Source organism: Motacilla alba, chromosome 1A (genome assembly GCF_015832195.1).
Source record: "Motacilla alba alba isolate MOTALB_02 chromosome 1A, Motacilla_alba_V1.0_pri, whole genome shotgun sequence".
Lineage (NCBI taxonomy): Eukaryota > Metazoa > Chordata > Aves > Passeriformes > Motacillidae > Motacilla > Motacilla alba.
In genome coordinates, this window is record NC_052031.1 from 36691515 (window position 1) to 36707835 (window position 16321).

The following is a 16321-nucleotide window of genomic DNA, read 5'->3' on the forward strand; positions in this document are numbered from 1 at the left end:
TTTATTTCATCACATTTCACAGTTTTGGGAAATTGAAAAACCTCTAAACTTCCTTTAAAATAGGGCAAGTGCCAAAAAAAAAAAAAAAAAAAAAGGAACACAATTTTTAAGATATTATTGCAAGAAGGAACTAAACTAAGAATATATTTAAAGGTAAATAACACAACTTTTTGCTTTCCCTGCAGCACAATCCCTTGTAAAGACACTTACTTTGTACCATATTCTGTGCAAAAAACCATCAGAATAATGGTAATAAATGACAGATTATCAGTGGTTTCCTGGACAACACAATGATGGTTGTGCAGTAGATTAACTAAGGTTTCAGAACATTGTATTAAAATAGTTTATTAACATCGAGACAAGACACACAAAAAAAATCAAGCTTTTACAAAAATAAAAGCATTATATAGTAAATCTTGCCTGTTTAGCAAAAGTTATCACCACAACTCGAGGCTGCATATTGTCTGGTAGTCTTTTACAGAATTACCTTGAGCTTTCACCTTCCCAGAGTTATCTGGCCCAAATGTATAACACACCACATTAAACTTCTCAATGTTTCTATTGTGAAACCTTCCCTTTAGAGAGATGGATATTATCCAAATACATTCTCTTACTATATCAAATAACACAGTAGCACAGATATTCTTCATCAACCTCACCAAGCCTGTACAGCTATTGTAGGTCCTCTAATAAAACTGTACTTAGGAAAAGAGAATGATCATTTACTTAGTCTTTTCTTGTCCACATTACACTGACAGCAAGAAATCTCCCATCTTCAGAGTGTAAAAATGTTCATTATCAGAGGTGACACGTAAACATCTTGGGTAGTGAATTACTTCTTTTTCTTTTTTTTCTTTTCATCTGCTGCCATTTTTAACTTAACTTCTTCCTCAGGGAGTGCTCCTAATTTCTTCTTCTTCGCATTCTTTACCTTTTCTTTGATTGCTTCAATATCAATCTTTTTCTCAGTGGAGGCTACACAGTAAGAAATACAAAGATTGTTGTTTTTCCAGTGCATTAAAAAAATAAAACATTTGAGAACATAAGCTCTAACTCTGCACGTAGCGTGGTTTTACTTTAACCTTTAGAAAAAGTTAGAACTATTAGAAAAGGTTAGAACTATTTACCCTATCTTGTACCAAAGTTGTGATCTAAGTTTTTCAAGTAAGCATTGATTTCTGTTTACTTGAATGTAAAAGTTATGGCAGCTTCACTGTAAAACTGAAAGGCAAAAATTGATGAAGCTCAACCAACCAATTGAGATTGACTCTCCAATGGAGAGCTGCCATTTTATAGGTACAGAATTATTGGCTAGATGATCTTTCTACTGTCCCTGGCAATCTGTGGGCATGGATCTTACCACCAGAATTTTTTTTTGCATGACCTTTTTCCTAGGCTGTACTTGCAAAATCACTCAGCTTAGAAATAGACAATAGAAGACTTTACAACAAGAAAAAAATGGTTACCTTTCTTTGTTTTCAAAGCTGGCTTTTCCTTTGGTGGGATAAAAGCTTTATTTCTTTCTTCTTGTCTTCTCTTGACTGCATCTGCTTGTTTTGCCTGAAGTTACCAATAAAAAGGTCAAGCAGCAATAGAGCAGGGCAAAAAAGGACAAAAAAAAAAAATCAGATTCCAAGTCAGCAATTAAATGCTTTTTAACTGGACCTGGATCAGCACAACCGTACCTTTATCTCTTCCATTTGCTTGCGTTTTTTCTGTCTTTCTTTCAAGAAGTATTCACCACTTGCCAATTCTTTATCAATCTGTGTAAGATAAGTAGCAAGAAGCCTTAGTTAATTATGCATTATAAGCCAGACTTGTAGTATCAAGGAATCAGAACATGACAGAAAAAGTCTCCCCATCTCTTTTTACAAAGAACACAATTCCAGGTGTGTTATATTCCTGCATAATCAAATAAAGTTTTAACTGACCTGGCTTTCTGGCTGTGGAGGTGGGAATGGTGTGTATTCCTTCTTAGTATTTTTCTTCTTGGGCTCCTTGCGTTTTTTCAAGTTCTTCCTCTTGAATTTAGGCAAAAATCTTTCCCAACTTTGTGTCCTCAGTTCAGGATCTTTTGCTAATTCCCTTTTGATCATCAAAGTCTTCAGTAGTTTCAGAACGTCACAGAGAAGTTATTAAAAAAAAAAGAGTATTACAGTAGAAGCCAAGAGATCCAAAACAGAAGTTTACTAGACTTTCTTAGAGGGAATATGCTACATTCAAACCTTCCACATCTCACTTCAGTAAGAGCAGAGGGGCTTAATTATGAACAGCAGAACCAAAAAGATGTCTCAAAACAGGGACACAATGCACTGGAGAAGGTGTTTCAGTTGAAACGAGCAAGTATCAAGCCAACAATCAAAGGAGAAAGTTTCCTTTGATTTTGCAGATAATGCCATAATGGTGTTATGGCAATGTAGTAAAATGAAGGACATCAAAGTCAGTGGTTTTTATAGAGCAGCACACTACAGAAATTCTCAAAATAGATTACCACACAAAAACATGTAACTTTTTAACACACAACCCTCTGGGAAGAAACAGCATTTTCTTGTAAACAAAGATGAAGCAGACCATGCTAACCTTGATGTTATAAATGGGATGTATATTCTTCATAGTGTCCAGAACAACTTTTCTAACCTGTATTGAGTACAAAAGAAGAAGAACAGACAGCTCATCAAGTATTTCATATGTTAATCAATTAAAATACTAGCTATAAAATACTGTGCTTCCTCTGCCCACCTCTGCAACAACAAAATTAAAATTACAGAAACATTAAGGTCGGAGAAGATCTCCAAGATCATTGATTCCAGTCTTTAAAAAGCTAATGCACAGGGTTAACTGGAAGGAACAGCAGTTCAAAAATGCCAATACCATTGTCATGCTTCTAATAGACTCCAGGAGGCCCCACAAACATTATTTTCATGTTACCATGGATCTTATGGTGTCATGAGGAACTTGTTTTTGACAAGCATTCTTCTCCCACATAATTATTGAAATGTATACAGACGCTTTTTTTTCCAAGACAGAAAGATCTTGGAGTCTGAACAAAATTCAGCAACTAAGATGCTAATACTGTGGACATTCATGCAAATGTAGCTTACTAACACTCAGCTGAAAAGCCAGTGACATACTGCCAAGATTGCCAGATTTTGTGTATCGACCACCCTCAAGCTGGGCACAGAAGTTTGTTTGCTACACAAACAGCTCATCTACCTCATCTTACCTCTTTTAGCCCACTAAAGGGTCCAAGAGCTGAAACAGTGTTTCCTTGCACCATAATATAACAGTTTGTTAACAGTTCCAGGGCCTACACCAAAAAAATAAAAGAAATTAGCATAATAGGAAGGCCTGATACAAATTTGGGTCTCAGTATTGTGTGGCTACTACACCTAAAGGAAATACCTTCAGAGTAGATCCTTTTGGCCCAAGAAGCCGTGCTCTTCTTTTTATAAAAGTCTCTCTCTTCCTCACCAGAGAGCCTATCTTAATGATGTCACATGCAACATCATCTTGAAGGATACGAACTGCCTGAAGAGATGCAAGCAATGTCATCTGAATTCAATTGTATTACTCATAGGAGTCAAGAGAACGCTTCAGTTTATTCTTTTCCCTTTGCTTTCAGATACATTTACTTTAAGCACATATTTTATTTTATTTGACTCACTTGAAATTCCCACATTTTTAAAACCTAGTATTTCATAAGTGTTATGACTCAATTTAAGATAGAATTTAAGACAAAAGATAAGCACTATGGTGGATAAAAACTTCCAGGATTTATTACAGACCTGTTCAAATGGAACGCTTCTTGCCAGAAGTTTTATTAAGTCTCTAGCCCTAATGATTGCATATGGATCAAAAGTCTTCTTAGTGGTAGTGACGGTCATGCTTCCCTCAATTAGATCCAGCGCTGCGTTCACATACTGCAATATTTGAAAAGAAACACCAGACCAATATCATGATTCAGCTTTGGCAGTAAGCAGTTAACTAACAGAAGGTAGTTCTATTTTCCAAAATTTCTTGAGTGACTTTTAGCTTAAGAAAAGTCATACACACAGGGACAAAGCCCAGACTGAATATGTGTCACGAGGCCCAAAGCACCACCTCTCTCATCTCCCCGAATTCAAGCACAACAAAGCTGTCAGTGCCTAGATGATGAGATATTTGCTGTTGCAAATACTGTGCTGACAGCATTTGTAAAGAACTGCAAGTCTGGCTACACAGTTCTTCACCGATTTTGATGACAAAAAATAACACTGCTAATTCAAAATGCAAGCACGGTAGAAATTCACAAATACGGTATGAGAAAAGCAACTTGCACTCTTTTCATTAGCTTAAGTAAGACCTGTATGACCCAAAAGGTAAAGTGTAATATCAAAATGGTTAGAAGTTCATACGTGTTCACCCAAGGCTTTCTGGACAAGTGGCCAGCACTCTTTCAAGTATGCTTCTCTATACTTTGGGAACAATGTTGCAAAACTGCTTTCTTCCAGCAGCCCTTTGGGATTATCCTCTCTTGTAAAGGCTGGCTCTTTCCATCCATCTGGCACAGTGAGAAGTTCAGATTCATCAACTGCTATTAAAAACAAACAAACAAAAAAAGCTATTGTTATAAGAAGATTGATTTAATACACTGTTAAGTGCGGTTTGCATCTCTTCTGACCATACGAAAATTACTGTTTTAAATTCTTTATATAAAAAACACCACAAAAAAAAAAAAAAAAGAAAAAAAAAAAAAAAGAAATCCGCAGCTGAGATATGCGCTGTTGATCCGGAACAGACTGAGGCACAGACTGAGGCGAGGAAGCCGAGCACCTCGAGAGCAGGCACACCACAACACGGCATCGCCGCTGCCGGCCCCAAGCACCACCAGCCGCCTGCGCCTCCGCAGCACCCCACGGAAGGACCCTCAGCCCGCGACCCTCCCGGCGAACCGCCAGCCCCACATGCCGCCCTCACCTGGCGCCGCTTTCTTCTTGTTCTTGTTTTTCTGCTTTTCTCTGTGCTTCGGGCCCGGCCCGGGCTCGGCCTGCTCCTCGGGCACGGCCGCCATGTCCGCGCGCGCCGGAAGGGGCGGGGCCGCGCGGAGCTTCCCCGCGCTGTGTGTGGGACGGCCCGGGCAGAGCCCGCGCCCGGAAACGCGTGCGGAGACAGCCCGGGGACCGCGGGGCTCGAAACTAAAGGAAAGCGGCTCCTGTGAGACCTGATTTTTCAGCTGAATATCCTACTGTTCAGCTGATGAATCTGGATAGTAAATAAGTAATTTGAGGTTTTCTGGGGGTGCTCTGCATCCTCCTCCCTGCCCCTTCCTGTATCTGTACCTGAGCATTTCCTTCAATGAAAGAGCAGGGGTGTGCCTCCTCCGCTGTCCTTTATGGACACCAAGAAAAGCCAATGGGGTGAAAAACTGGAGGACACCTTGAAGAGCAAGAGCACTCTGAGGCAGGACAGTGTTATCTTTGGCAGGTGTTCACTGCATCTGTTCATAAAAACCTGCACTCTACGATATTTAATTACCTAAATGACGAGGAAGAGATTTCTATCACCTGATCTATATCTGAGTAAAATACTAATTTAAAAATCAGTTTTGACCCTCCTAAAACCTTTCCTTCGGACTTTCTTTCCTGTTTTTCCTCGCTTGCCCCATCTGCCAGCCTTTTGCACACCCGCATGTCCCACAACCAAGAGGACTTCCCAGTCCTTTCTGTCTGCGAGCTTGACATCGAGCTGGTGCAAGCTTTTAGCCATTCATGTTAATTTCTGTCTGTCAGCATCCTTCAAGCAGGGAGCGGGAGCGGTTCCCAAAGACCGGAAAGAAGCTGAACGGGGAGCGCGGAGGCCCTCGGCAGAGGCTGCTGGCGGCGCCCTGGAGCTCGGCTACCCATGCCCGGTCCCGCTAGATGGCCCTGGCCGCCGCGCTAAGCGAGCGCCCCGAACGGAGCCGCCGCCCGCCCTGCGGCTCCCACGGAAGGAACAGGACCGGGAGGGAGGGATGGAGGCGGTGGGGAATGTGCTCCCCCTTCGCCCACGCAGCCCTGCTCCGCCCGGCACCGGGCTTTGGATGCCGGATGCCATTGACATTGAAAGGTTCCGTGCCCCTGGACAAGCGCAGGGAGGCAAATTTTCCTCTCTCAGCTCTTGGACGCAGGAGCTTTCTGGGGCTGCTTGCCGGGCTGGTATTCCCCGGCGCTGCAAAGCCCTTGAGCACAGGACGGGCTCCTGCCTGGCTACAGGCACCCGCTCCATGCGAAGGGAGGGCTGGGGGCCCTGGGGAGGCGGCGCACTGGAGTGCATGAAGCGCACGGGGCGCGTCTCTCACCTGAAACCTGGCCACGTGTTGTGAACGCGCAGCAATGCGGATTTGGAAAGAGTTTGAGAGACGATAATTAGTTTAATTCTGCTCTTGTTTAGTGTCTGATGACTCCTGGGGTGCAGCCCACCGAAAAAATCACGGGAGTGGTCTGTGGAAGGGTCATGTCCTCAGCGCCGGGCAGTAGGAGTAAGCCTCCTGATGGGATGAGAGAGTTAGAGAGGCTGCAATCCATAGAGTGTTGAGAGTTTTAATAAAAATTACAGGCTACAGCCTTCAGGCTGCCAACCTCCTGAGTAGTGTGCTCACTCTACGTGTACATCCCACGCCTCTGAGTGGCAGGACAGCCTACTCCTGTGCCCTCTTCTCTCCTGCATCCTAGCCCCTTGGCCAGCTGCTGCTCCAGAGGGGTCACCAAGTCTCCAAGCCCCTGTGCTGGAGGAGAAGTGAATGGTGTGTGGGGTAAGGGGCAAGGGTCTGGGGCCTTGTGACTTCTCTTCTAATTCTGGGCAACCCTCTGTGATCCGATGCTGCCCTGAAACATCTCTTTTCCTGATCAAGACAGATACATTGAAAATAACAGAAAATAGAGGCAGTAATGCTAACAGACTTGGAAGATGTGATTTGAGAAGGGTCCTCAGGTCCCCTCTAGTCTGATTCTTCAAAGGAGACAGTAATTTCTCATCTTTCCTCTTACTTCAGTATCTGCAGTCTGGCTGGACACAAGGAAGCCACTTCTCTAAATTCCTAATAGGATCAGGATGCTCCCACAGACCTGCTCTGCTTCTCCAGACAGTGGCACATGTATATTATTTTTACTATTCACAGCTCAAATGCAATAACCAGCTGCTGCTCATTCGGTGGGGTTAGGAAGCTGATGACAGCTAGCTACAGGGACAATGGCTACTGAGGGGACAGGGACAGACACTGCTGTCCAGGTGACTGGGACGGGGATTCTGCAACCCCACAGTAGCAGGGTCCTCTGCACAGTGGTTTGAAGCTGAGCTCCCAGGCAGGAGGGACAGTGTGAGTGCCACCGCAGTGGTGGGGCACAGTTACCCCATGTGGGGATGCAGTGCTGCTGCATGCTGTAAATCCCTGCCCTGCACCACCCCTTCCCCCAGGGTGTGCATGCCCTCCCAGCTCTTCCAGGAGCAACATGTTTTCCAAAAGCACCTTTTGCTGGCAGCACATACCATGTTCATTGTGCTGTCCAACGCAGTGTGGGATGCAGAGACCCAGGAGCAAAGGGCTCCTTCGAAGACCTTTGAACAGGACAGATCCTAGTCCAGCAAGAGCCCTGTACCTGCTGGAGCCATTGCTGTGCTTGGCAGGACCTGGCTCAGCTCTGTGTGTGTGTGGTGTGTGTGTCTATGCGCAAGTGTTTTTTCCTCTTAAAAATAAAGTGAAGGAATGAAACAGCACAGCCTTCCTTACACATATTTATATGATATGATAAATAGGCAGAGCACTGCTGGAAGGTGCCTCTTTATTATGCAGCAAAGTAATTATTTCCCAGTCAGTAGATAGGACTCTGGCCACTTGGCACTTTCTTACGTGCCATTCTCCAATCCAAAAGAGCAACTTGGGATTTTGTGATAATTCAAGCAATCAGATGAGCTCATGCGCATGGCATTCATTTGCTAGAAACGCCACACAGATCCCATTCAGCCTTAGCACTCATAAATCCATGTGACACTTTTATCTATTTATAAACTTTTAACAGCAGGTTATGATTGTTATGCAAGCCATTTTCCAGGGATTAATAAGCAGCTTTTGTTGATGGCAGCAAGAAGGGCCATTAACTGCTCTGGGACAGTTATTAATCTGTAGTAAATGCTAAGCATCTGGATCATTTCTATGTAATTAAATAATCAATACTGCCTTTTGATTCAAATAACTGGAGAATTATACTTCAAATTTATCTTGGCTTAGGGTGTTCTTAATTCTTTTAGTTTACAACAGGGCAGGAGGCACATGGGCAACCGAGATTTTCTCCTGGTGTAACAGGCTCTTAAATTACCAGTTATTTTATATAAAACCTTTCAAGTGGTCAAAATAGCATTCAAACTGGCCACCAAAACTAATTAATTGGATTGGATGGAGAAAAAATAATCACGTGTTGTCCTTTTTCATGATAGACTACTTTAATTATTGGAATAAAATTAGGTGACCTGACCCTGGGAGGTAGCCTGGAAGAATTAAAATATTCAAACAGAAACTTCTCCTGCCCAGCCACCCTCAGAAAAGTCAATTTTATTTCATTCCCTGGTTAACATGACCTCTGTGCCCTCAGGCGGATGAGGTTGTGGTGTCATTTCTCCATCTCCCTCTCTCTCTTCCTTTATCTCTCTGGGCACGGGTGTGAGTCACTTCTCTGGTTTTGTTTTGTTCTTGTCTTTGCTGTGAAGTCCACTGATCTGCAGAGGTGTTCACAGATGATGGTATTGGTGTCCACTGCAAACCTGGCCAGGCAAGAACACACTGCGGTGGGGCTGCTGCCTTCTCCGTGGTGAACTCAGGAAATGCCCCAGCAAGCAGAGTTCGTCCTTCCCTTTGAAAGAGAGGAGACAGGACAGTTCCTGCTGAACCCTAAGAGTAACAAGGAGATGGAAAATAAGAGGACTGTAAGCCACAAACACATCTTATAGGGCTGGCTGGAATAGCAAAGCGAAGATAATTTGTGGCAGAAAGAAGACTACAGAATGAGTATGAAGAACCTGTGGGTAAAAGAGACCGTAGCTTTGTCTGGGAAATTACTGGGGCAAGAAAAGGATGAGAGCCAAACTGGGAAAGGAATTTAGTGTCATGAAATCAAACCAAGAGGTTTAGATCAAAAGGTCTTTGGAGCAGGGAATGTGCCTAATAATGTATTCATACAGTGACTGATGGAATCGGGCTTTTGCCTTGACTTGAGTCCCTGGGAATTGTCAGAAAGCAAATACCAGACCAAGGCAAGCTGCACCAGGACCACTGAGATATACACAGGAGAGTAAAAATGAGAGTGAGTGCTGGTCAGGGGAAGGTGTATCGGAAGCTGGGGATGACAAAGGCAGGGGCCTGAGGAAGGCAGTGGAAGGAGATGTCCAAATCATTGTACTGGTCAAAAGCCTCAGAAGGGAAGAGAATCAAGAGGGAATGAGAAAGCATTTGGTCCCGTCAGGTTTAGAAAATCTCCCACACAGTGTGGAGAGCAACCACAAGTTCCCAAAGGCCCAGTAGGGACAGCTAACAGATTTCTCCAGCTGTTGCAGTATCCATCCTATTTAGGTAATGCCTAGCATGGGCTGTGCCTGCCAGGGCATAGCTGGTCTAATGCCTCTTTATTCCTCAAAGGAGCAGGTGTCCCTTATCACCTGTGGTCGTTGCAGTAGAGCACCAAGTGGACACCAGGTGCCCAGAGGCTCGTGTCCGCTGCATCACTGAAGGGTCCTCTCTGCCAGTGCCTCTCCCAGCCCCTCCAATGAGGAAAGGGGATAATCCTTTCCGGATGAGGGCAGGAGAAGCACCCCCAAGCCCCCATCCTCCCTGACAGAGAGCTGTGCCAGGGCCCAGCCAGAGCAGCACAAGAGGATCTGCTGTACTGCTCTCTGTAAGCAAACCCATTCTTAGACGCATACCATACCCCAGGGCTGTGGATTGAAGCTGAAAATTTCACCCTCCCTGCAAAGGTTTTTAAATACAATTTTAAAGTCATACCTGAGAAATCAGAGTCTGAGCATGGTTTTTATTTAGGAATTTGCCTGCTCATGTGCCTTATTCTGAAGCACTCCAGCAGTCTATTTTTCTCTTGCACTAGAATCTGGACATTATTATGCAGATTTCCACTATAGCAATATTACGGCAGAATAAATAACTGCTATACACGAAGGGGAATCCTATTACATCTTCAGTAACTCTCAGTAAGCATTATCGCTATTATACCAATTGAAGAGACAGAAAACAATTTTTAATTAAAAATATTTATAGCAGGCATAATACCAACTGCCAGTTTCACTATCCAATGAATGCATTTTGCAGCTGGTACTAATTCTCTCTTATTTCTATGAGGTTAGCCAATATCAGCTGTTCATTAAGCAGAGGACATTTCAGGAATATCCGTATTATATGCTGTAACTAACTAAGAAGTTCTTCCTTTGACAGATATTAGGAAATCAAGATTGCTTGGCTATGTTATTCTGGGACTTCATAATAGAGAGGTCGTTTCCCAGTGATCTGAGTGGGCTGCATCATCAGTTTTATTCAAGTCAATGCTACAAAACTGCTTTCCAGCAGATTAGAACATTTTAATTAGCAATATATCTTTTGTGTTCTATCTGCAGTGGAATAGGGGGTGGGAAATTGATTTCAGTACACCCTTTCTTTTACTGGGAGAGCAGCATAATCAGAAGGTGTCAGCAGAACTACAGGGAAATTGATTTCGAGATACAGAGCTTTCTACAGCCAGCCACACTGCTTCTCCTTGCACTGAGCCGGGCCAGGCTGTGTGGGTGAGTTCACTGCTGCTGTCAGTGCCAGACGCTCCGGGGGGCAAAGTCTGATAAGGCTCTCTTGGGTGAAGGGCATGACAACAACCCACTGGCTCACCCTGAACATTCTCACACTTGCTGTGCCACAGAGCACATAAAACCTCAGTTCCTGTCCTTGTATCAGTAAATGTGCATATGTGTAGCTGTAGGTGATGGACAGCTCTCCTGAGAAGCTGTAAAAGCACCTATCTGCTGCAGCCATAACTCAGGCTCAAAGGAAACCAGCAGGCAGAGGATGAGCTGCAGAGGAGCCCTATTCCCACATATCTTCCATCCTCCTACCTCTCTGTGCCACAGGACACGTGTCTGAAATATGGAGCTGGAACATTGCCTCCACCAGTTTTGTGTACATGGAGAGCTCTTTCCTCACAAATGCAGGGATTAATGAGAGTCGGTTTGTCCTTGGTTCACATTCGTGTGGTTCAGAGGGATTGTGGCATGCTAAAGGTTCCAGCCCATAAAATCTAATACAAACTTCTTGTTCCCTGTATTCACCCCAGGATAGCTGGCAGCCCAGTCAGTGAGGAAATCCCCTGGTGATTTTTCAAAGGAGCAGCTGGGAACTGACAAACCAAGCAGCTCATCATAACCTGGCATGCGAATTGCTAAATCCCATATGGTTATTGTTTTTCACTTTAAAATATTAGCAGTGAGTTTCAAAACACAGAATTTAGCAAGCTGTGTTTCATCACTGGAAAGATCAAATCCCATTTGAGTCTGTGAAGCCATTTACAACATGCTTATCCTTCCACCTGCAATAGATTTCACAGCAATTTCCCCTGGTCTGTGTCCGCAGTGACAGCAAAGGGGCCCATGGGAAACAGCTGGAAAGATGAATGATGTGAAATGGTGGAGATGGGCATCTGCAAGGGGAGCAGAGGCTCTCCCAGGAGGTGATTCAGAACAAGAGTTTAATGTAGGGACGTGCTCTGAGTCACTTCCAGGGGAGCTTCCCTCTGCCCACTGCCTGCAGACTGACCTGTGAAGAGCAGCTGCTGTTGCTTAATTACTCTTTGTGAATATTCCGCTTTAATCCATCTTTAAAGCTCACAAAAGCCTATCATGTCTGTGTGCTGCTCTTTCTCTAGGCAAGATTGCACCACTTATCAACAGCTTCAAGAAGCTGAGATTCACCAGCAACATATGGGAATGTCCAATCTATTACATCTGTTTTCTTTTACCTACAGGGAAATAAGGATGTCAGTCAACTAAAGAACAAACTCTTTCTTCTTTGCACAGATGGCCATAAAGGCTTCCAGAACACTTTGGACGGAGTGTATGGAATGCAGCAATTCTAGATGTGACTTTCTCAGTAGTCCTAGGCTAGCTCTGATTTCAGCCATTCCCCTTGGTACTTCATGGAAGTGAGCAGTGTGTATTTGAGAAAACTGCCATTTGGCTTCTAAAGGTAGCAAGCAGTTTCAGTGAAAAAAATTATACTAGTCAACCCTCTGGAAAGGCAGTCTGAATAAGTGGAGCAGCAGAGCATAAAGCATTCCTTCTTGTCTTTTCCCCTATCTTTTCATGAAATGGCACATGAAAAGACATAATGTTATTTCTCCATTTTTTTTTTTCTAGGTTAAATCAGAATTTGTAGGTTGAATAACAGTTTTTACCAGTCCTGGAAAAGGGGAGTCCGTCAGTGTAGCCAGCCCTACAGTGTGCCTGAGAACCTGGGTATCCATTTCCAGAGCTGTTACTATGTTTGGAAAACCATTTTCTTTGCCTACACTGTAAATTTTCAAGGATGCAAACTGATTCTAAGTATGTGTTTGCACAGGAGGGCAATTTGAGATAATCCTCGGTGAGGTACCACCACAATGCAGACTGCTGGCTGCTCAGTGCTGAGTTTGTCATTAAGTTATATCTATTGTGGAAGGAAATGTAATGGAGCTGCTGGGTGGCAAAGTAGCTGTTAAAACAACTATTCCAAATAAAATGTCACAGGCTGAAGTTTGATGGATAAAATTTCATTTTTGCATGCTACCGGGTGGAAGAAAAGAGCCCATCTGTTCTCCAAGCATTGCACATTGTTAAGCAAACTACTCGCAGCTTGGCAGATCAGAACATTAGAAGAAAAAAATTTTAGAGAAGCCAGCCATAGATGAGCATGAATACAAGATGAGTCATTGAAGTTTTCCCAAAAGCAACATAAAAATGATGGTTCTTGCCAGGAAGTTATGCCAGGGTATTCTCACGGGCTTGGCTCGCCAGGATGGGCAGGCAGAGAAAGAGGCAGGGAATAGGGGTGCATTCTTCCACTGCCGGTGCTGGCGAGTGCCGCTTGGCTGCTCGCTGCGGGGAGAATGCATGTGTTTGTCTTAGCAGACAAGGGGCACCATTATCACATGCCTCAGCAGGGTTGTAGATGTCAACCAAACAATTGGTTTTATTTAGACTATGACATCCAATTGGTTATTAAAGGATTTTGGGTGTCCTGGAAAGATTTTATATACAAACCAGCTGGAATCCCACTGACAGGAACAGCCTCTTCCTTTGCCTTTCCCCCTCCCCATTATTTTGAGTCAGACAGAGTTGGAAGTGACTGAGAGGAACTCCAAGAAGCCTGTGCCTTTGAGCAATAAAGTCTACTGGTGCTAAACATCTGACACTTGTTCATTAAGAGAAACCCAGGCAAGCATTTCATCATTGAGATGAGTATTTAATACATGAATGGGTAACGAGAAAACATATTTGTGGCCAATTCAAAAGGCTGTCATACAAGGAGACTCTGAGTCTGAGCAGGTTGGGAAAGCTGCAGGGTGCTTTGGAATTCTCTCAAGTGAACTCACACTTGTAAAGCACAAAGTTGCTGCTGCAACCTTCGAAGAAAAATGGAAGTAGAATGGGCAGACAGTCATGGGGCAGGCAGCGGGTGCCAGGATCCAGCCTTCCTTTAGCACAACCACGAGGTTATAGGGAAGAGGGAACCTTATCCAGCTTCCCATACAGAGCATCACAGCTGCACCCATCCCCACATTCGTCCCATTATTCCAGAGCTGCATGAGTTATGTGCTAGGATGTTCCCAAGCTCAGAGAAAGTCCGTCATGGTGGCCCCTAGTACATGTGTCTCGTGAACAAGGCTGGATAGATGCATCTTCTTACTGTGGCAATCTACTATTTGTTCAAGGAAAATTATTCAAGGTAGATCTACTCAAAACAAGAACATAAAATGACTGAAGGCCTCCAATATCTGAAGATTAAAATACATTTCAAATGAAACAAAAAAAGGACAGAAGTGTTCAGTAAAGTGCTTTTTCTCAGCTTTTGGAAGATGTAGGATGCTTGCTCTTGTAGCATGACCAGAGCATGTTGTGCACATCCTAAATGTCCCAAAAGATAAGGGAATGATTTTTTTCAGTAACTTCTTAAGTACTGGAGGTATTGTAGAAAATTTTAAAGAAGATTGTGGTGTGCTAATTAAAATTGACAAGTAGGAAGTCACTGGTTGAAAGATTTTCATTCTGAGGGAAACTATGGAGAAGCTTGATGTGCAATTCGGGGATCAAGAAGATGTACATTTAATCACTGAAACTATTGTTTCATAAGAGCAAGCTGACTTTGTTTAATATATTGCTTACTTTTCTGGTTTATGAGTTTGTCTGAAAAAGGCAATCGTAGACATGACAGACTCCTAATCCATACTTGTTGTAACAAGCTAGCTGGGTGTTATCTCAGAAAACCCCCACCAGAATCAACAAAAACTCCCCACTACATAATACAGGACAGATCCAGGATTAAGCCCTTGGTGATTAACAGTGAGGAACAGTCATGGAATGGACTGCTGTGTTTCTGTGTCAGGCAGCCTAGGACCAAGGCACTGGTTTTGTTCAGCACCCGAGAGTGGTTCAAGAACCCTGCAAAGCCAGTGTGTGGAAGATGCCCAGGCAGCAAGGGAAATCTGTTATGATGTGGCAGTCGTGCAGAGTGACCTGGAGCACTTGCTCAGCTCAAGTCACCCAAACAAGAAAGATTTTAACACCAGGCAATGCAAAACCACACATCCAGGGATGAGGAGTGCTGGATCTGTGTGGCAGGAAATAGGATGCTGAAAAGAAATTACTTTGTAGAGTTTGTGAATTAAAAGAGGTCAAGAAATGCAACTGAAGTGCTCAGAACAATGCTGTGAAAAAATAAATAAAAGAGATATATGGACAAGAAAATAGTGAGCAACACAGTGATGTAAATGCAGTGATAGTATTTAAATTATCAGTAGATAATAATTATCAGGTTTAGGTAGCAGAAATAAGAAATGCATTTTTTTTACAAAAAGAAGAAAATGCATTTTTTTTACAAGTACATTTGTACACAAGTACAAGTGTGGTTAAAGAGGGGCTGAGATGTAAATTGTTTCTCCACTTCTTGATGGCATCAGCTGATGATTTGTTGCCTTTCTGGGTGATTTGCTTTAGTCTAACACAAGTATTGATCTAACACATGTATTGATCTCAATATATGAGCACTCAAAATTAAATTATCTGTTCCTCGCATGTGATTGTGCTTAATTTCATGATTCTTTCTTGCCTTAAGATTGGTGACCCTCCCAGTTCTCTCCCCACATCGTTCTGCACATTAAGGTTTGCACCATAGAAACCAAAAATAAATGAGAAAAATGTAAAAAATTATAAAACACTGTTCTTAAGCAGCAGCTCTTACTTAGTATTTAAGACCATTTACAAATCAGGAGAGAGGGAACAAAGGGCATCAGCAAGATAGACAAGACATGCCAATTGCAGTACTAGGTGCTAGGATTGTTAGGGTTGTGGGTACCCAACAAGCTCACTGGAACCAAAGGACACCCTGTCTCATGGGTCAGGTGTCCCCACTTCAGCATGTGCTGGATTGAGAATCCTGCCTAAATGTTCTCAAAACCTTTTACTGTAAGTTTGGGCTGTGTGCTGGTCCTGTTATCAGGTATAAGAGCAGGAACTGTGGTCCTGCCAAATTAGATAAGGGTTACAAAAAAAGAGAAAAGGGCACCAGCAGACACTGCTATCAAACAGAGTGCTTGCTTGTGCTCTCACACTGCTGGAAATCATCAGCAAATTAGGAATAAAAGGAACATGCAGGCGATATGTTCCCAGCTGGACTGCTGTAAATGTCACAGCATTTGCACTGACACCACAGACTGCTTCATTACCAAAAAAAATATGGAGGGGGGTAGAAAGATAATGTTGCTATGAAGATTGATTTTCAAATGAGAATAGTCAAATGTATTTAGTTAAATCTACCCTACAGGAATCTAAAAATCACCATAATTGAGTGATGGTCAAAAGAAAATAGACTAAACAGTAACTGATAAAAACTACTTAAAACATGTTAAATGTCTTATACCAAAGAATAAATGGGAATCAGAAAAAGATGTGGAAGAGTTTGAGCTGTTCATGTTTATGCATCATGTTTCAGAGCAGACCCCGGGTGATGCACAGAGACTCAGGAGTCATTGAGACTGCAAAATCAAGAGGGATAAATGCCATGGGAAAT

At 43.1% G+C, this 16321-nt stretch overlaps 1 protein-coding gene across 2 annotated transcripts; it reads right to left on the reverse strand.

The window, feature by feature from the left end:
• Positions 1–329: 329 nt before the first annotated feature.
• On the reverse strand, positions 330–5109 carry KRR1 (KRR1 small subunit processome component homolog). 2 transcript variants are annotated; one of them, XM_038154990.1, is made up of 10 exons: positions 4957–5109; positions 4395–4570; positions 3786–3920; positions 3403–3528; positions 3224–3307; positions 2581–2637; positions 1932–2102; positions 1686–1763; positions 1467–1560; positions 330–975 (listed from the first exon to the last, which is right to left on the reverse strand). In XM_038154990.1, the coding sequence occupies exons 1-10, from the start codon at positions 5048–5050 to the stop codon at positions 833–835; spliced, it is 1158 nt and encodes a 385-aa protein (XP_038010918.1). In that variant the 5' UTR covers positions 5051–5109; the 3' UTR covers positions 330–832. The 2 variants fall into 2 exon arrangements, with proteins under 2 accessions (XP_038010918.1, XP_038010917.1); XM_038154989.1 differs by having other exon boundaries at positions 4395–4573; positions 4957–5098.
• Between the last annotated feature and the right edge of the window lie 11212 nt (positions 5110–16321).